This window comes from Carcharodon carcharias, chromosome 15 (genome assembly GCF_017639515.1).
Source record: "Carcharodon carcharias isolate sCarCar2 chromosome 15, sCarCar2.pri, whole genome shotgun sequence".
NCBI classification, from domain to species: Eukaryota; Metazoa; Chordata; class Chondrichthyes; order Lamniformes; family Lamnidae; genus Carcharodon; species Carcharodon carcharias.
The window spans coordinates 38371023-38392383 of record NC_054481.1 but is presented as its reverse complement, the minus strand read 5'-3'; the positions used below and the strand labels follow the sequence as shown (position 1 = coordinate 38392383).

At 38.1% G+C, this 21361-nt stretch overlaps 1 protein-coding gene and 1 non-coding gene across 2 annotated transcripts in view; both read left to right on the top strand.

The window, feature by feature from the left end:
- eif3ba (eukaryotic translation initiation factor 3, subunit Ba) overlaps positions 1-16523 on the top strand; it is a 40629-nt gene extending 24106 nt beyond the window's left edge. Inside the window, exons 12-19 of the mRNA XM_041205926.1 lie at positions 528-650; positions 6519-6597; positions 7364-7502; positions 8069-8194; positions 11031-11108; positions 13112-13220; positions 14700-14818; positions 16050-16523. Coding sequence (XP_041061860.1) covers positions 528-650; positions 6519-6597; positions 7364-7502; positions 8069-8194; positions 11031-11108; positions 13112-13220; positions 14700-14803 — 758 coding nt within the window. The 3' untranslated portion in view covers positions 14804-14818; positions 16050-16523. The remainder of the gene's footprint in view (positions 1-527; positions 651-6518; positions 6598-7363; positions 7503-8068; positions 8195-11030; positions 11109-13111; positions 13221-14699; positions 14819-16049) is intronic.
- Positions 6719-6790, top strand: LOC121288764. Its single transcript, XR_005945441.1, has one exon. It is a non-coding gene; the product is annotated as a small nucleolar RNA SNORD57 (small nucleolar RNA).
- Positions 16524-21361: the final 4838 nt, after the last annotated feature.

The window sequence follows — 21361 nt, the reverse complement described above, 5'->3', positions numbered from 1 at the left end:
TTTACAAATCCATGCTGGCTCTCCTCAATTAACTCAAACCTCTCCAAGTGCTTGTTTATTTTCTATCCCAAATTATCATTTCTAAAACTTTACCCACCATTGATGCTAGCTTGTGGTTATTAGCAATGCCCTTGCATCCTTTCTTGAATAGGGGTGTCACATATGCCACTCTCCAATCCTCTGATAAAGTTGCTGAAATTGAATTATCTGTATCAAATTGCAGTTGTGCAAAAATAACCTGAGCTGCTTCATCAAAATAGCTTATTTCAAGCTATTGGATGATTTTGAATTTGGCCAAGATGTTGGAGAGCAGAGATGTTATGAATTAACAGATGTAGGCTGTACACTAATACTTGTCAAAATCTATTTATAATTCTTTGGGTAAGGCAGGGATGGTTGCTTAGTGCTTAGAAGTGGATAAAAAAATTACACGCCTGGTTATGTTTTGAAGAATTAAGCAATCATTAGTGGATTTTAGTTAAGTAATTTATCTTTTTACCGATGTGTGTTTTTCTTGTGTATTTCAGAGGGTATTATTGCTTTTGCTTGGGAGCCAAATGGAAGTAAATTTGCTGTGCTACATGGAGAGACACCCAGAATATCAGTATCCTTCTACCATGTGAAGAATAATGGCAAAATTGAACTCATCAGTAAGTAATTCCTGATTCGATTTATTGGTGATTATCTTATGAGACCTTGTTTTGGTCTCCCCAGCAAGAAATATCTTCTCTGCATCCACCCTATTACACTCTTTCATAATCTGAAAAATCTCTTATCAGGTCACCCCGCAGCCTGCTCCTAAATAAAATAAAACTCTGTCACCTGCTTGCCAGTGTCACACGGCAGTAAAACCTGAATATGAATTGCATTATGTGGTGACGCGAATGATTATTAGTGGACAATAGCAAAAATCATGGCTCAGAATCGTCTGAAATCCACAAAGGCTTTAAACTAATCTCAATGAAAGTTCCTCAAACATAACCTCGTATGACTTCTGAAACAGAACAACTCAAATCCACTCAGCATTATCTATTTCTATCATTCAAGTTTGCTTCCTACATAAATCCTCTTAGCATATTTGCAGTGATTGTGTTTCTACTAATGTCGGACATTCCATATTAATTAAATGCATTCCTGTTAATCACTGCATGCCTGATCAGCCTTTCCTGATACGTCTATTCTTTTAGTTCTAGTACTATCCTTGTGACTCTTTTTTGTGTTTTCTCCAGTGCCTCTATATCCTTTATATAATGTGGGAACTATAGCTGTGCACAAGTGTTCACAGGTTCTATACATGATTAACATAACTCCTCTACTTTTAAATTCAATACCTTCAGAAATGCACATAGTTCATTGTGAAGTATTTGAAATATGGTAAAGCATTATACAAGTTCAAGTCTTTTCAACCAGATGTACTCTGGTGCTTATCCATGTCTGCTTATTGATGATACAGGAGGGTGGTGGAGGTATGGAATTGTATTAGTGCTACCTGGATTAGACAGGCATGGAACTAGAGACAAAGATATAATTTTTATTATTTAGAAAAATATTTACAGTTTTAAAAAACTCTGGCATTTTCCAAATATTGCATTTAACTTACTATATGTTCGCAAGCCTAAATTTGTTTTGCATCTACTTATTCAATGTAATAAGACTTTGACATTGAGAGGTTAAACAATATGCAGTCTTAAATTCAATTTATTTTAAACAGTGGAATCTGTTCCTGGTATTTCTTTGTGTAACTAATCGTAACTTGAGTCAGAAGGTTGTGGGTTCAAGTCCCAATCCAGGACCTGAGCCCAAAGTTAAGACTGACACTCCACTGTTGAAGGATTGCTGCAGTGTCGCAGTTACTGTCTTTCAGATGAGCCAATAAATTGAGACCCCGTCTGCCTCCTCAGGTGGACGTAAAGGATCCCTTAACACTATTTCAAAGAGCAGTGTTGTCCCCATTGTCCTTGCCAACATTTACCACATCACAAAAACAGATTATCTCATCATTATCACATTCTTGTTTGTAGAAGCTTGGGTGTGCAAATTTACTGCCAATTTTCCTACATTACAACTTAAAGTGCTTCATTGGCTGTAAAGTGCTTTGAGGTGACTAGTCATGAAAGGCGATATAGAAATTATGACCGGTCCCTGGACGAGGTCCCCCTATTTGTTATGGTCTCGGATGAGATAACCCAAATTGTTATCTTCCCTACGGGGTCCCAGTTTTGTAATGCTCCCAGATGAGGAGGAATGAGCTGGCTCCCCTTTATTCAACCTCCTCGGTTAGTCGCAACAAGGTTAAAATATAAAGGATCCCTTCCCTTAAGGATACCTTTTCCCAGTTCAAATGTATTTGTTCTAGAAGGAGCCATTTTAACCAAGCTTTCTTGATCAAAGAGTAAGTTTATTAGTTACTAAAACCCGAGAAAAAAATAATAAATATGCAACACCCATGCAGGTCAGAAATGAGGAGTTGAGTCCAAAATGAAAAGTTAATCTGTGACTTGTCTGTGAGGAGTATATGGCGAAATGTTACAGCAGTTAAGTTGGGTGATTCCAGTTAAGCTGACCTTTGCAGTTGGTTTAGAAGCACTTGGTTCTGCGGGTTAGCTGAAGGCATTGCCCTGTTTCCTTCTTAACTGTGGCTTTGCTAACTTGTGATTTGCCTCCAGCAGCAGAGTGAGGTGAGAGAGACATTTAACTGCAAACTGCAGGGATGCCTAGTTGCTGTTCTGCTGTGATCTTCACAGCACACACTAGCACATCAGAGCTAGAACACACTGATCAGGTTTGCAGTTGGCTTTTTAACCATTTTTCTTGTGTATTCCTGGAAGGGAAAAAACAAACATGTCTTTTGCCCAGAATATGCTTTTTTTCAACTCAGACCACTTCCACAATCTAAGATATCACTCAACAGGAGATGGTTTCTGCTGAGATGTGGTAACCAGTCTCCATTGTCTCCGCAACTACAGGAGATTAAAGTTCAGTCTTTTGCATTGCATCTCTCCTTTTCAAGTGTCTGTCTGAAGTGGCCCCGGCGCCTTTTTAGGTGCAACATTCCAGGCCCCTCTGGTCAAGTATAATCCACATAGGAATTTTCCAGGAAGTGGTTACTTTAAATTCTCAGCCAGCTTTCGCTTATGTCTTTTTTTTTAAAACACGTCTTCCTTACAAAGTCAATATCGTTAAATAATTTGGGGCTGTGATCCACTTCTTTAATTATTTTCTTCACCCATTATTCAGTCATGTTCAGTTAATTTGCCATAAGAAAAATACAATCAATAGATAAGGCTAGAGTTCACAAAAATAATAGAAGGACAAAACCTAAGGCTCTGTATCTGAATGCTTGTAGCGTTCGACACAAAACAAATGAACTGATAGTACAAATGGAGATAAATAAGAACGATCTAATAGCCTTTACAGAGAGATGGCTACAGGATGGGATAGATTGGGACCTGAACAGTGAAGGGTATGTGACTTTTAGGAAGGATGGGCAGTTAGGAAAGGATGGTGGTGTGGCTCCATTAATTAATGGTGATTAATTAAAGCAGTTTGGGTCAAGATGAACGATAAAGGCAAGAAGTTGCCTGTGGGAGTAGTGTACAGGCCCCCTAACAGTAAACACATGGTAGGATAGGGTATAAAAGAAGAAATACTAGGAGCCTGTCAGAGAGGTATGGCGATTATCATGAGGGATTTTAACCTACATATAGACTGGAACAACCAGATGGGCAAAGGTAGCATAGATAATGAATTCATAGAATGTTTTCGGGATAATTTCTTAGAATAGCACATCCTGGAGCCAACCAGGGAGCAGGTTATATTAGACCTGGTATTGTGCAATGAGATTGGATTAATTAACGACCTCATATTGAAGGCAGTAGTCATAATATAATTGAATTTTACATTGTTTAAGGGAGAGAAGACTGGGTCTAATACTAGTATTTTAAACTTCAATAGGGGCAATTACACGGGCATGAAAGCAGAGCTAGTGAAAGTGAACTGGTAACTTAGGTTAAGGGATAGTTAATAGAGATGCAGTGGCAGACGTTTAAGGGGGTATTTCAGAATACTCAGAATATACATTCCAACAAGAGACAGAAATTCCAAGGGGACGATCTACCATCTGTGGTTAACTAAAAATGTTAATGATAGTACCAAACTTAGAGAAAAAATATATAATTGTGCAAAGGTGGCTGGCAGATCAGAAGATTGGACAGAATATAAATATCAGCAAAGAAAAGCATAAGATTAATATGGAGGGAAGTAGAGTACCAGAGAAAGCTACCTAGAAAAATAAAGACAGATAGTTTGGATGTTTAAAAAGAGTTTACAAAGTGAGTATGGGTCCTATAGAAATAAGTTTGGGGATTTAATAATGAAAAATGAGGAGATGGCAGATGAATTGAATAGGTATTTTGCATTGGTCTTCACTATAGAGGATTCGCCTAACATCCCAGAAACAGCTGTAAATGAGGAATTGAAAGAGAGGGAGAAACTCAAGAAAATTACAATCACCAGGCAAGTGGCACTTGGCAAATTGTTGGATTTGTGGGCTGACCGAGTCCCAGGCTCCTGAAGGATTCCATCCTAGGGTCTTAAAAAAAGTGGCTAGTGAGGTAGTTGATGTGTTGGTTTTAATTTTCCAAAATTCACTAGATTTGGGGAAGATTCCATTAGATTGGAAACTAGCTAATGTAATTCCTTTTATTCAAAAAGGGAAGGAGACAGAAAACAGGAAACTATAGGCCAGTCAGCTTAACATCTGTCATAGGGAAAGTATTAGAAGCTATTATTAAAGATGTTTTAACAGGGCACTTAGATAAATTCAAGGTAATTGGGTAGAGGCAACATGACTTTGTGAAAGAGAAATCATGTTTAACCAGTTTATTTGAGTTCTTTGAAGATGTAACAGTTGCTGTAAAGGGGAACTGGTGGATGTAATGTACTTTGATTTTCAGAAGGTTTGACCAGGCGCCTTATCAAAGATTATTGCGGAAAATAAAAGCTTATGGTATAAGTATTAACATATTGGCATAGACAGAAGATTGGCTGCCTAACAGGAAACAGAGTAAGCATAAATGGTTCATTTTCTGGTTGACAGGATGTGACGAGTGGTGTGTCAGAGGTATCAGTGCTGGGGCGTCAACTCTTTACAGTTTATATAAATGATTTGGGTGAAGGGGCCACTGGTATGGTTGCTAAATTTGCTGGTGACACAAAGATAAGTAGGAAAGTAAGTTGTGAAGAGGACATAAGGAGGATGCAAAAGGATATAGATAGGTTTGGTAAGTGGGTAAAGATCTGGGATATGGGGTATAAATGTAGGAAACTGTGAGGTTCGTTTTGGCAGACAAATAAAAATAGAGCCATATTATCTAAATAGTGAGAGATTGCAGAGCTCTGAGATGCAGAGGGATCTGGGTGTCCTAGTACATGAGTCACAAAAGGTTAGAATGCAGATGCAGCAAGTAATTACCAAAGCTCATAGAATGCTTTTGTTTATTGCAAAGGGAACTGAATACTAGAGAATGGAAGTTATTATTCAGTTATACAGGGCATTGGTAAGACCACAAGTGGAGAATTGGTCTCCTTATTAAACGAAAAATCAAAATGCATTAGAAGCAGTTCAGAGAAGGTTTACTAGACACAAACCTGGAATGGACAGGTTGTCTTATGAGGAAAGGCTGGACAGGCTAACCTTGTACCTGTTGGAGTTTAGAAGAGTAAGAAGCGACTTGATTGAAACATTTAAGACCCTGAGGGACCCTGTGGGAAAATGTAGAATTCGAGATTACTGTTTCAAAAAAGGGGTTGCCCATTTAAGACAGTGATGAGAAAAAGATTTTTCTCTTGAAGGGTTGTGAGACTTTGGAATTCTCTTCCTAAAAAGTTGGTTGAGGTAGAGTCCTTTAAGGCAGAGGTAGATAGATTCTTCATAAAAAAGGGGATGAAATGTTATTGGGGGTAGGCAGGAATATGAGGTTAAAACCACATCAGCTATGATCTTATTTAATGGCAGAATAGGCTGCAGGGGCTGAGTGGCCTTCTCCTGCTCCTAATTTGCATGTTCAATCGCCGCTGGAAAATATTGCCAAAGATTGAAATTTGCTCTGAAACCTTTTTCTTTTGTCTAGACAAATGCTGCTTTTCCATGAAGAACAACAACTACTCAAGGAAAAGCGAAGTACTTTGTTTAACCACGTAGGAACATATATGGTAACCTTTATATGTTGAAGCATGGCACCATATGCACAATCAGTTGCTCTTTTTAAGTGCTGAAAATCTGTATACTACTGACTCTTAACCTTCTGTGTTTGTTGTGCATTGGCACAGTTGGTATTTGTTCTTAACTTGCATAATGCTGCCAGTTACGTGTTAGCTACTTGCAGGTAGGTAGGTATTTTAATTATTGCTGCAGATATGTTACGGAAGAATGGAAGTAAGATTTGTCAGGATAATAAATTAATAGTTACTTCAATCTGTGGTGGCTAAAATTAACTTTCTCTCATTTCCTTTTGTAGAAATGTTCGATAAGCAGCAAGCTAATAGTATCTTTTGGAGTCCACAAGGACAATTTGTGGCATTGGCTGGTCTAAGGAGGTGAGTAGTGGTGTAGTGATTAATGAGGCATTCCAATCAGTCACGTATGCTGTTCCTGGTGGGTGGTGGGAGGAGATGACCAAAGCGAGTGATAAACATTTTGAATTGTACAACATTTTGTCAGATATGATGCATATGTACTTTTCCTGAATTACTCATGAGGGTAAAAATACTGATTTAATGAGGCTGATCTGACAATATAGAATAGACAAAAATTAAGATTAATGTAATTCAGAATGGTTTATTACGAAAAGGACCTTCCGCCAGTTTTTTTTCTTGAGAGAAAAATGTACCAGTACCTGGTGGCTGATTTTTGGGAGTTGCGTAGTAGTTACCTTCACAGAATGGTTTAGTCAGTGAAGAAAACTGTTGGAAAAAGTTCTCCTAATTTTGTTTCGCTACCCCTACAGCAATTCACTAGTCATGTACTCCTGCAGCACGCTCTATTCTGATTTGCATTGTTCACTTACAAAGCCCGACCAGGTTCACATCGACAAATTTTAAAAATACCTTATGGTAATGAGTACTGATCAGTCCAAATTGACGTTCTTTTCTCAAGAAAGAAGACTTTGCAATTATATAGCACCTTTCACGACCTTGGCATCACAAATTGCTTTATAGTCAATGGAATACTTTCGAAGTGTGGTCATAGGAAAGCACTAGTTTAAATGTGTGAGAATGAATATGGAACACTTGTAAATTCAGTAACACTATTTCTACTGTTACGAAGTATCTTGTTTTAATGTAAAATGTTCTGAATTTGCAGTATGAATGGTGCTTTGGCATTTTACGACACGTCCGATTGCACACTGATGAATGTAGCTGAGCATTATATGGCTTCTGATGTTGAATGGGACCCAACAGGACGATATGTAGTAACTTCAGTATCATGGTGGAGTCACAAGGTAAGGTTAATGTATTTGTCTCATAAATGTCAGGATTCCAAATCTCTCCTGAAAACTGGGAAGAACAGAACAACCAGTCTAAACTCTTGAATTTATTATATTTCCTGTCATAAATTTTGGAATCTGTTTATTCCAGGATTGCGATCTGAACAGTGGTTGATACTTTAATCATTTTTCTACAATGCATCCTGTCTTCTGGGAGGTGATGCAGAAGCTTGTATTCAAGCTGGCACTGGAGTCTTGCTGTATTCACCCCATAAAGTAATGGGGTTTGAGATCCTGAGAGTGCTGCAGTGAGGAAGGACAAATGTTGCCCTGCAAAATGGAGATGGGAGCGGGAAGCTGATGCCCCTGTCTATTCTCTCACTTCTTAGTGTACAGCTTGAAAGTTGCATCAGCAAAGGCCAGGCTGCAATTCACCCACCTGCCCTTGCATCGGATGCTGTAGGAAAGATTGGAGAAAATATATCTGAGATAGTTGGTACAAAGATGAAGGTATTATTCTACAGCACGTAGTGCAAGCATGCTTCTGTATGCTTTTATAATATTTTGGATATGTATGTTAGGTGGATAATGCATACTGGATGTGGACGTTCCAAGGACGTCTCTTACAGAAGAACACCAAGGATCGTTTCTGCCAACTGTTGTGGAGACCCAGACCTGCAACCTTGCTCTCACAAGATCAGCTTAAGGTGTGTAACCAGTGCTCATTTGTACAAAATCTGACTATAGTTGATAAGTGTCCTATTTGGCAAACTTAAGAGCCTTTTGAAAAAGCCATGTTTCATAGCATCAATTCTGGAGCAGTGGGGGTTGGGAAAGAGTCCTGAAAAATTAATTTAGAGAAATTTCATAAATGCTTTGCACCTAAGAAAGTTAGGCTATCAAGAAAATCTACAAAGCTGCTTAATACTATAGCACTGTATGAGTTGGGCTCAGAAACCCGAGTACTGCCGTAAAATAAAACTACAGCAATCACCTCAGATGCCCTTAAGTCCATTAAGACTCTCTTGTGTATCATTTGAGGCACTGAATTGAGTACACATTTAGATGTATTTGTACCGTAACATTTTAATTGAGCTAGGTTTGCAACATGCATGTATTTCTTGCCCTAATAGTATCCCAGCAACTTTTTCAAAGTCTTTTCCACACTAGCCATCACCAATTTTTTGAGATGTCTATTCTTGTTACAAGCATATGGGAAAATAAGGTAGGAAAATAACATTAGACAAGAGTGAACATTGATGGACAAGGGGAAGGAAAAAAATTTTAGAAATTAGAATTTTCCTGTACAATCAAGCAAAACCAAGGTTAGCAATGATTCATTAATAGATGTACTTAACTCCCTCCGAGTGTAGTCTTTGTTAATATATTGTATACTTATACAGTTCGCTTAGAAATTATATTTATTGAAGGCCCAATGACCGTGTTTTGAAACTCCAAAGATTTACTCCTCTGACAAATGTTGACACCATGAAAATACAAATATCTTGCACGCATGTTGCCTTAGTTCACAGCTGAATTTGGTATATTTGTGTACTGTGATGCACAATTTGAATTCTTGAGTTTTGCTGAAAGAATGCATTTTGTCGAAGCTTTTCGCCTTGCACTCATCAGGGCAATCGCAAGAACACCAGTGTCGGGGAAGCAATAGTTCTTGTGATTGCCCTGATGAGTGCAAGATGAAAAGTTTCGCCAAAATGTCTTTTTTCAGCACTACTCAATTTGAATACTGTTGTGCTATATTTTGCATGCCTGTGTTGTAGTTCATCTTAAAAACCACCAGGAGACTTGGGTACAGGTTTAATTATTCAAGCGTTCTCAGGCAGAGACAGCCTTGGGCAGTCCAAGGCCGAGCTCTACAGATTACAGCGAAATCACCTTTTTTTATATACAGTTAGTGACACACTCATATTCTAATCTTGTCAATTCACAATCACATAATAGATGCCTTCGGCTTTGGTTACTTATTCCCCATGGGTAAAACGCTGGACAATTGTTCTCATCCTCGCAAGGACATCATGGCCAGGATTTCCCAGTAGGGGGGGTGGTGGGGCCCACTCGCTGATGCATAAAATGACACGGGGTGATGTCAGATGGAATTCCTGACATCACCCCACCTCATTTCAATTTTCAGGTCAGCGGGGGCTCAGCAGAATCAGCTATGCACCCGCTGACCTGTCGATGGCCAATTAAAGCCATAGACAAAGTAGTTAAAGTAATTAGTGGACCTGCCCGTCCAATCTTAAGGTTGGCGGGCAGGCCGGGAGCCCTGGCGGGCTTAAGAAAAAGCATGAAACCTCATACACGGGCTGGATGAGGTTTCGCGTAGATTTTTAAATTTTTAATAAAATTGTTAATGAAAATGATGGACATGTCCCAACTCATGTGACAGTGTCACATGAGGGACATGTCGGGGAAATTTATTTCTGTTTTTAAAATTTTTTCAGACAGGAGCTGATCTCCCTGGGGCAGCACTTAGCCTCAGGGAGATGAGTGCGTTCTTTCACGCACATGCGCGAAAAAGCACACTCTTGGCTCAGGGAATCACCCCTCCACCCCAGCCCACACAGGGAGTGCACAGCACTTCCTTGTAGACGTCACACTGGGCAGGCCTTAATTGGCCAGCCCACGTAAAATGGCAGCATGCCTCCAAGCACCCGCTCCTAAACTCTTCTCCCCACCCCCTGGCCCCAACGGGAAAATTCTGCCTCATATCTTGCTGGTTGTGCAGGAGTCTGTGCCTCCTGACTTCAACACCCACTCACTCCCTGGCCTTGTTCTTCGTTCTACTGGCTTGCCTGCTTCATTTCTTATCCTGTCTAAAACACATCTGCTGTTCTCCTGTTCTGCCTTTCTGCTTATATTTATTTTTACTAAAAGACACCTCTTACTAAAACCATTTAACACTTTGACCTGCAGATCTTAATTAAATCCAGACAATCACTCTTTCTGTGCCACTTAGTTTGCTGTTCAGAGTAATTTATAAACACATTAATCTCCTACTCCTTCCCTGAGGAGACCCATTCTTTCCTGGATGAGACTCGACTTCTGTAGACCACCCCCTGAAATTGCGACTAAGTGGTCATTCTTCATCCATAAGTCTGATCAGTGCTGGAAGGTTATTTAAATATTGCATCGTTACTGGGCTTGATTTTGTACCCACTGATGTCCATAAGCAATTTTTGTTATGTTGTCACAGATTAGCGATCAGGTGTAGGAGCTTTAGTCCATAACATTGAGACAGTCTGACTGATCTCATTAATTTAACATAGGCTGGGAATTGAGATTGTACCCACCTAAATGTGGCTGTTCAATAGCTACTCTTTGCCAACTGTAATAAAATATGTTTATAATTAAGAATCCCAGGTTTTTTATTACTTTTACGTCGTTTTCAGTGTACAGATAAGGTAGATGTTTCCAGGCCAGTGAGATAATTTTGTATAGCTTTATCAAACTCACCAAATTAAAATTTACATTTGCATAATTTTCATCTACCTTGATTAATGTATATACATTTTTTTCTAGCAAATCAAAAAAGATTATAAGAAATACTCAAAAATCTTTGAACAGAAAGATCGTTTGAGTCAGTCCAAGGCCTCCAAGGTAAGTAGTTAATGTTTTGTAGTAAAAACTAACAAGTCACAAATCCAAAAGTGAAAATGTAGAAGTGTACTGGCAGGACATACAATTTTCAAGAAAATAAGCTAATTTCAGAGGAACCTGTGTCCTAATAATTAATTAACCCCATCATCTTCCCTTGGCCAACTTCAGGATTTTCATTCTGTGGGAACCTAATATGACTTGAGCTACAGTGTACCATTTATAATTTCTTGAGTTTGTTAATGGAGCAGGAATGGGTAGCTCGTAACTATCAAAATTGTCATCAAACACAGGTTGTCCTCAATTTTCTGTCCAAAAGGGAATTAGTAATTTGATTAAGAATTATTTACTTGATTAGCTTCTCTACATAAACTGAATTTAAAAAAATCTACCTTCTGTTTAAGGGTGAGTAAAGCATCAGAATGCTCAATTGTCTTTCAGTAAATGACAGGTAATATTAGCTTTGAGTGAGTGTGTGTATGACAGGTTGTATCAATTCAGCCAACCATTATACATCCCCACTTTCCACTTGAAGATGTATAATGAGCACCTGAATTGTTATCATCTGTTCTACTTCTAGCACTCAGTTACCTCTGGGCATTTTGTTAAAATGCAAATTCCTTGGTGTCTTGTTTGTAACGTGGTAACTGAAAATTGGAAATTTATATTCATCCCCATTTTCTTTTTGTCTTTCTTTCAATAAATACCCCTTTCATTCATCCCTTTAGATCAATTTAAGGAGGTAATAGAAGGACATTAGAAAATCAATACAATCAGGCATAGTCGACATGGTTTTGTGAAAGGGCAATCATATTTGACTAATTTATTAGAGTTCTTTGAGGAAGTAACAAGCACGATGGATAAAGGGGAATCTTTTAGATGTGGTGCACTTGGATTTCCAAAAGGCATTCGATAAGGTGCTACACAAATAAGAGCTCATGGTGTAGTAGGTAACATATTAGCTAACAGGAATCAGAGAGTAGGTATAAATGGGTCTTTGTCAGGTTGGCAAGCTGTAACAATTGGAGTACAACATGTATCAGTGCTGGGACCTCAACTGTTTACAACCTATATCAATGACTCATGATGGAGCAGAATGTATGGTTGCTAAATTTGTTGATGACACAAAGGTAGTGAAGTAAGCTGTCAAGAGGACATAGATTCTACAAAGGGGTATAGGTCGATTAAGTGAGTGGGTCAAAATTGAGCAGATGGAATATAATGTGGGAAAATGTGAACTTTTCCACTTTGGCAGGAAGAATAGAAGAGCAGTATGTTATTTAAATGGAGGGAGACCTGTACAGTACAGAAGGATCTGGATGTCTTGGTACATGAATCACAAAGTTAGTATGCATGTACAGCATGGGATTAGGAATGCAAATAGAATGTTAGCATTTATCGCAAGGAGAATTGAGTATAAAAGTAGGGAAGTGTTTTTACAGTGATACTCTGTACAGTTTTAGTCTCCCTATTTAAGAAAGGATGTAATTACATTAGAAGCAGTTCAGAGAATGTTCATTTGACTGCTTCCTGGGATGAAGGGGTTAGCTTTGAAAAAATGTTGAGCAGGTTGGGCCTAGAGTTTAGAAGAATGAAAGGTGATTGTATTGAAATATATAAGATCATGAGGGGACTTGACGGGGTGGATGCTGAGAGGATGTTTCCCTTGTAGGGGAGTCTAGGACTAGGACACAGTTTAAAAATTAAAGGTCTCCCATTTATGACTGAGATGAGAATTTTTTTTCTCTTGAGGGTTGTTAGTCTGTGGAATTGTCTTCCTCAGAGAGCAGGGAAGGCTGGGCCACTGAATATGTTCAAGGCTTCAGTTATATTTTTGATCGACAGGGGAGTCAAGGGTTAAGGGGGCAGACAATCAGATCAGCCGTGATATTATTGAATGGTGGAGCAGAATCGAGGGGCCGAGTGGCTTACTCCTCCTAATTCTTGTGTGTTCGTTAATTTGTGTTTTAAAAAAAATGTGTAATAGCCTTCATTAATCTTTTAAGGAATTGGTAGATAAGCGACGCAAGATGATGGAAGAATTCCATAAATATCGTGAGAAGGCCACTCAGATTTACGCAGAACAGAAACCCCAACGTCTGGAGCTCAGAGGAGGTGATAAATAAGTGTTTCATTTTCTTTGTTAGCAGTTTAACCATGCAGTCACAAGAACTACCGTAGATCGCGGCGTATAAGTCGACTTTTGAAGCTTTGGCAAATCCTTCCAAAAACAAGGGATTGACTTATACGCTGAGTATAAAATGTGAACTGCTAGTGTTGATGCCAGAGGACCCATTTTGGCTTGTGATGTCATGCGCAGTCTGCTCTGTGTCAGCATGCCCTAAACTCTTGCGCACCTGCTTGATCCCAAGCATCAACTTATAGGGCGAGTATAATCCTAAACGTTTATAACTGAGCTGAAAAATGGGGTGGTGTTTGTTGACTTATATCCTAAGTATAGACCTAAACATGCATTTTGGTGCTGAAAAATAGGGCTGTCTTTTATGCTGGGTCAACTAATCTGCTGTGGACTAAAGTATTTTTATGGACTTAATGAAATCAAAGATTCTAAGTATTGAAGGATTTGGAACTCCAAGGTCAGACTACCTGTACAGATCTCCTCAGTATCCTTTTTTCTGCTGTTGACACTGATTAAGCTTAGTTTTCCAAAATAAACCTTCTATTTAATGATAGTAAGATCATGTGACCTCCAATATAATTTAGTTTTCCATTGATCTTCCTTAAAAGGGGGAGCAGTGCCCTTTTTGAATATAAGTGTCTTGAAAAGTATCCATCCTTGTATTGTAGAGTAAAATGAATTGTGGAAATTTGCCCCTTCCCTATCTAGAAAATTGTTGATTATGTTAATGAACTGTGTTGAAAAAAGATATGGAGATCCAATTTTCATAAGGCACGTGAAAAATGTTGGGGAACTGCAAGATATTAACGCATTTCTTGTTTAGAGATTTTAAAAAATGATGGTTTTAAATCTGAACTGATCTGGACTACAGCCAAAACCTGAGAATTATCGACGCAATCTGGGTTTTATACTTTATATTATAAAAAATACACTTCTCAGTGGAAATAAGATCATAGATTGGAGATGGGTCAGCAGGAATGAATCAGGATCTAGGTTGTGCAATGGCTGTGGAGCACTTGTATTTCTTGGACCAGAGTCCCCTACCCAATATTTTATTGATGAGATTAAGGTTACTTTGCTCTGACTAACAATCCTAGATGGTATGTGCAGCTTTTACTTAGTTCCCTGTAGGCCACTGCAGTCTCTAATGTGATAGTCTAATTTGGGATTGAATAGAAATGCAAGATTGGTACAGTAGAAAATTAGGCTGTCTCTCGTTTATATGGGTTGAACAAAATAGAAAAAACTTTATGGCAAACGCCTGTGCCATTTTTTGACCTGGAATGCTTAATGCTGCGTGTCTAAATGGGGAAATGTTTGTTTCTCAGCAATAACACATAGATGAATGCAAAAATATACAAATGAGAAAAAAAATCTGCTCCTGTAGTGTTCATATATTATTTTGAGAAAGCGCATGTCCTTGCAATTGAAAATTCCTGCTCATCACCTCACAGGTGTGGACACAGATGAGCTGGACAGTAATGTTGACGATTGGGAGGAAGAGACCGTTGAATTTTTCGTCACAGAAGAAATTATCCCTGTTGGAGATCAGGAGTAGTCTTATAACGTACAGGTAAGGCTATTGTATTATCACAGCAGAGAGATATAATGTGCAAAAAAAAAATAGCCACAACCAACTAGACCTTATTAAGCACAGAATTTGGAGCACAATTTATTTTGTCTGGGAAAAAGCATACTTCAAAGCCTGAATTATGTCTTTGAACACTTGTGTACTATTATTCAAATAAAGTTTTATAATTGCAAACTTTAATCCTACGCATTTCAATAACTTATTGAAAGCAGTTGTACTTCCTAACATATTTCCAGCATAAATTATAATTGAGTTATTTTTTGTTAATGTAAATTGTGAATTATTAATAAGAAATACTTCAATTTATAATAGTATCATTCACAACTTAGGTCCCAAAGTATTTTACAATCAAGGAAGTACTTTTGAACTGTAATCACTGTTGTATCGTAGGAAACACAGCAACTGATTTGCAAGATCCCAGAAACCACGAGAAAACTACCACTTTTTACAGAGGTTGATTGAGGATAATTATTGGCCTGGTAAACAGAGAGACTTCTCATGTTCTTCAAAATAGTGGCATGGATCTTTTATGTCCATCTGGGAGGGCAAAATGGACCTTTTTTTAATGTTTTGTCTGAAAGGCAGTACCTCTGACAATGCAGCATTTCCTCAGTGCCACAGTGGGGTGTCAGCCTGGATTTTGTGCTGAAGTTTCTGGTATCAGGCAAGACCGCTACCACTGTTCCATGGCTGGTTCAAGGTTGGGAATTTATTGTTGGTGGAATTTAGAAACAAATCCATATCTTGCCACCTTGACATGACGAAAAGTGCGTCTATATATTAGCAGAAGCAACTTCAATTTGTCAAAGTTCTATTGTAGAAACAGTAAGTATTTAACTTTTTAGTTTTACATCCTAGTGAATTTTAAAAATGTTTCAGCTGTCCTTTTCTTTCCGTCATTTCTGACATAATGTAACTTTAGTGATTTATCAAACTTCAGTTCCCCCACCCCAGCTTTAAACCACATAAAGGAATTGGACTGTGGACATCAGGAAGAATTGACCTGTCGCCTCTCCTAGATTACATATTGTTTCTGTAGGGCTGAAGGTTGGCTACAAATATTAGCCCCACCTTAAAAATCTGAACCTGGATTTGGAGTTAAATATTGATGTTTAGATGTGCAGATTATAAAGGTTAGCAAGTAGATGGATTTGTTAAATCAAATTTTATATCTGCATATGTAAGCATTTGTTTTTCTATTTCTTTTCCTTAGTGCCACCATATCATCAGTTGAAGCTGATTTCTCTTCGTCACCTGGAACTTGACCTCTACATTTTGGAAGTTGAATGCGCTCCACTCTTGCAAAAATCATCACAGTGCCTTTTACTATATCAGTTCTGCAGTGGTGATAAAGACACTGCCTTCACTTTTAATAATTGTGAATACGTTTCACTAATTAGCAGCAGCTCTGCAGTTTACTTTGTGCTACTGTCACTAATCACTGTGGATGCTGTCTGTGGTTGTGTAAGTATATTATTACTGAGGCACTCAAAGTTTCCTGTAGCCATGGGCTATTTTTACATCCATGGTAAATTAACACAGCATTTTGTATGGAGGAATATTGAGAATACAATAAGGGTTAATACATATTTTAGTGTGCAGTTACAGCACTACAGTGGACTGTATCCTCCTCCATTCAGGTTATATTTGACTTCTAATGGGATAAAATAAAGCTTAGTAACATTGATGTTGTGCCTGTGTATTGATTATTGTTTTAAATACTTCATTAATCCAAAGAAAACGGGTTGAGTACATTGTTGACTTTCATGCATTTTCAGCACCATCTCTGGTTTAGCATGATGGTGTCTCAAGACCGTTGGAGCAGGACCTGTGACTGTTGGTAGAGTAATTTTCCATTCCACGAGTCTGCTGTATCGCATCACACAATATTCTCTTTGCTTTACACTAAACTTTGGACACATGTTCATTTATGAAACCCATCGTATAAATAGAGCTGGCAGAATATCCTAAAATGCTGCATTTATAATTCTGATACTAGGAAATTGCTGCTGTGCGGTTTCTAAAATGAGGGGTGTTGTAGTCGAACATTTAAACCTCGCTACGGCAGTGTATTCTTGACTGGGCAACTCAAATCCAATTATTGATTGGCTTTCAGACTGTCACTTTGTAAAATTAGCTAATAAATCCTTTTGGGGCAACAGTATTAAACTTGAGATTTTACTGAATTTTATAAAAATGAGTACTGTAGACTTCAGGTGATTTTTGAATTTAAAACTTAGCCTGCTGCGGAGTTTTTTTTTTTCAGTTTAATTTAATTAATTTCTCAAACTTTAACTTCCTACCATATATATTAAGACACTGTTTTGCTTGATTTTTTTGTGTAATAATCTAATGCAACTCTTATATACAAATCTAATCAAAATGATAAATCACCTTATATGTTGCTGATATACAAATTAAACATACTCTGAATGATGCATACCATGCATCTATGCTCCCTTTTCAACAATTAAGTCCCCAAACCGTGTGTAGAAACTTTCATGGAGCTTGGGGAAGGAGGGGGAAAATTTATTCATTTTTCTAAAACATTGGGTGAAGCAACAGATATTTTTTAAATGTTTCAATTTTTTCTGTTATTTTAGTACCTCACTTTCAACTTTTTTTTCCCCCTGAAAATGAACAGGAGCTTTGAAGTTGTTTTTAAAAAAATCTTGGCTGAAAGTGGGTGTTTGGGAGGAGGATTTGACATTTTTGTAGGTATACTGGAGATGATGAAAATGTGGGAGACAACATTAGACACTACCAAGTGCAAATGAAAAAGTTGTGGAGATCCAGCTCTCATAAGGCTTGAGAAAAATGTTGGGCAACTGCAGACATACGCGTTTCTTGTTTAGAGATTTTTTAAAAAATGGTTGTAAATCTGAAATGATCCGGACTAATGCCAAAACCTGAGAATTACCGACACAATCAATAAAAACGAAAATCCCTGCTAATTGCAACACTGCATGTAGCGTCAAATAATCAGTCCTACTGTTGATCCCGTAAGTTTTCCATGAAGTGGAAGTGCCTTCCAAAAAGATTTTGTTCTATTCATTCTCTGTTGTTTCAAAAAGGCAACAGCTGCTTATCTTGACTCTACTCAGTGTTGTTCTTCAGTACCCTAAGACAGCAGGTTATTTAGTTGGCCAAACATGTTTCATATATGTTCAGCATCTTATTGTTAAATTGTAGCATGTTTCATAATGGTGAGAAATAGCTAACTATATTTGTATTTTGGATTAAAGCTAAATATTTTTAAATTGAAAAAACTTGCAAAGATTGTAATGGAAATCATATGAACTGTTGTTTGAGGTCATTTGTATTCAAATATAGTGTGGTTAGAAGATGGTGGTCTGGAAATCCTAAAATCTGAGGATAGAGGTGTAAGGAAAAACTTGCATGTGATCTCAGTGTCGCGACGTGCTTTACAGCTAATGAAGTTTGTTCTTGCAATGTAGGAAATGTAACAGCCAATTTGCGGACAGCAATGTGATAATGACCAGATAATCTGCTTTTAGCTGAAGGCTGAGGGATAAAAATTATCAGAGAGAAATTCCATGCTCTTGGTATAGTGCATTGGGATCTCCTTAAAGTGAGAAGCAATGATGGCACACTGATTTTTTTTTACCTTCTAGGCTTGAATATGAATCCAGCCAGGGCAAGCAGATGAACGTCTCTCTTCGACAGTGATAGTAAAGGCCCTAAAATAAAATGAATTGGAGTGTCAGCCCAGTTCCTGATAGGCATAAGTCTACATACAAAACTGCCCATAATTGAGTACAGATTGGCCTTGCTTAAGAGAATTTGTTCTGAAAAACAGCCACTGGGCACTCCTTTCAGGTTTTCAGGGGTTAATGAGCATTGCTGGGGAAAAGCAATCTTCCATTGCTCAACTGCTAGTAATGTTATATGTCATCTTGACTGATGCTAACATTGGATGAAAAGCGGGGAAGCATTCCACTCCTGAGTGCTGACATCCATCACCTGGACATACACAAAATTCAAAAGGGAGGAGAAAGAATGAAATATCACTGGTCAGATTTTCTGTGAGTTACATTTCAGTGGATTGGGGGCGGGGGGGGAAGAGAAAAAAATTCCCACTAAAGTGCAAAAGTAAATGCTTAGAAGAACAAAATCTTGCTTACTAGCCTTCTAATCAAATTTTGCCATTAATATAGTAAATGCCCCTTGTCCTACATTATTTTTAAACACGCTGCATTAAAAATATTTTCTTAAACCTTGTGTGTACATATTCCCCAATATATTAAATGTAAGTCATTCCCCACTAGTAAATTCTATATTTTGAGTAATGGGAAGTGGGCAAATCAGATTTATCCACATTTAACGTTAGATTTTTGTCTATGGAGCTGCAAGCACAGTGTCTCCAATTCTGTATTTACATTTTCTGTATCGTTGACTTACCAGCACATTATTCTTGTTGCTGTGTATGTGTATTTACCAATAAAAACATTTTCTGCTATAATAGCACTGTTTTTCATTTGCTTAGCTGGCAATTTTCTGAGTTAGGACAGGGAGTCCTTGGGAGTCCATCAATATTAGCACAGGCTCCCTTTCAAGACTTGCATTCTTGAAAACTCAGTTAAGAACAGAACCCCATAATTGTGAAGAAGCTGTGGACTTTTTGGCTTTGCTATTTATTATTTGTTATAAATATGACAAGTATTTATAGATCATAAGAAATAGGAGTAGGCCATTTGGCCCCTCGGGGCTGCTCCGCCATTCAATAAGATCATGGCTGATTGTGGCCTTGCCTTCATTTTCCTGCCTGCCTCCCATTACCCTTGATTCACTTGTGTGTGGAATCTGAAATGTGTGTTAAATACCTGTGTTCCATATTAGGTTGAGCTGTATCCTTGATTGGATCCTGTCACTTAGCTGAATTCAGCTGTTACACTGATTTTTATGTTATAGAAAAACTAGGCATGTTTGTACTACAGCTACCTGTACTGTATAGAGCAGGGGTACCAAGAATGAACAAGGTTTTTGTGAGAACCGAACCTGGAGTGACCCATGAAAGGACAAGTTATTACCATATCATCCAGAATAAATTGGTGTCATTGGCTTGTATATGTTATTCAAATAATACTGTATCAGCAAATGTATTCAAATACTGTAGCCACAACTGCAGAATCATGTACAGTGGGTAAATCAATGTTGCTAGTTTTGCATCTCCTCTTTCAGATTTTCAAATGATCTTTGTTTTTCACAGTTACATGATGGTTTGATTTCTTGTTCTGCTCTAGTTCTCTCTAGCCTCTGACATGGCTGATCGTTCCACTCCTCCCCACGGTCAATCCTGTAACCGAGCTTAGCTGTCCTAATGTCAGCAATTTCTGTTCCCACAGTGACCTCTAGTATGATCCATATTTGCTCCTCGCCTTATTTGCATGCTGCCTCTTTGATATTAAGCATGAGATCTAGATGTATACTGACAACAAAGATCAATAAATAAACACATCAGTCTAAAAGTGGGAAAATGGATGCTAAAATGGGAGACCTACATGCCCTTGCTAGAGGGGAAGGCTGTGATATAGCTAGTGCAAAGATTTTGTTCAATTATAGCGCTGGTTGGTTAAGCCTACAGGGATAAGGATTTTGAATGGAAAATGAGTAAGATCAAGGTGTTTTAATTTCTTTAAAATTTAATTAGCCTTATCTAGTCTGGGTTTGGATAATATAGAAACTGGATATGAACAAAAAACATGAAAGGGAAACTATATGATTCAGACAAAAGGTTAACCACTTGAACCATTAACCCTACTTTCCTCCCTCCACAAATATTGCTTTACTAACCGTGTTTCCAGCTTTTCCTGTTTCAGATTTCCAGCATCTGCAGTATTCTATCTGCAATTTGAACCACATATTCATGTCAGCTATTGACCAGACTAGGAGGAGGGAATAGACCAAGAGTTCAATAGTGAAGTAATGAGTGTAGAGGAAGATGTTGCTCTATGACAACCAAGGTTAGGTTGAAAATTCCATGAAGGTAGCCAAGTAGAGTGCAAATGTGTTGGTACATGAAAGAACTGATCGAAGAAACCCAGGTGAGCATGGATACTACTGAAGCTAATATTACTCAACAATGAGATGGTAAAGTAAGTCTGAGTTGGCACAATTGAATCATTTGTAAAAGGAGTAATGCATGAGGACAGGAAAATAACTGATCTAACATCAACCTTTAAAAATCGCCACAGCATATCTCAGGAAAGTGTACAGGTCAGTGAAGCTAACATCTGATTTGGATTATGAGGCATTTTAGCACAGAAGATAATGCAAACACCTTAATTGATGGCAGAGAAGTCATGGTCAACTAAGTTGAATTCTTTGAAAAAATATTTTGATAACAAAAATATCGTGCCATAAAATAATTAGTTATGCTTTTTCCAAGCAAATTGCTTTCCAAGATTTTCGGTGTCTTGATTTTCCAATCCCTCCAGGGCCTAGGAAATGCTCACCAACCCCTTAATCCTGCACATCCTTTAATGGTGGACTACTGCTCCTGCC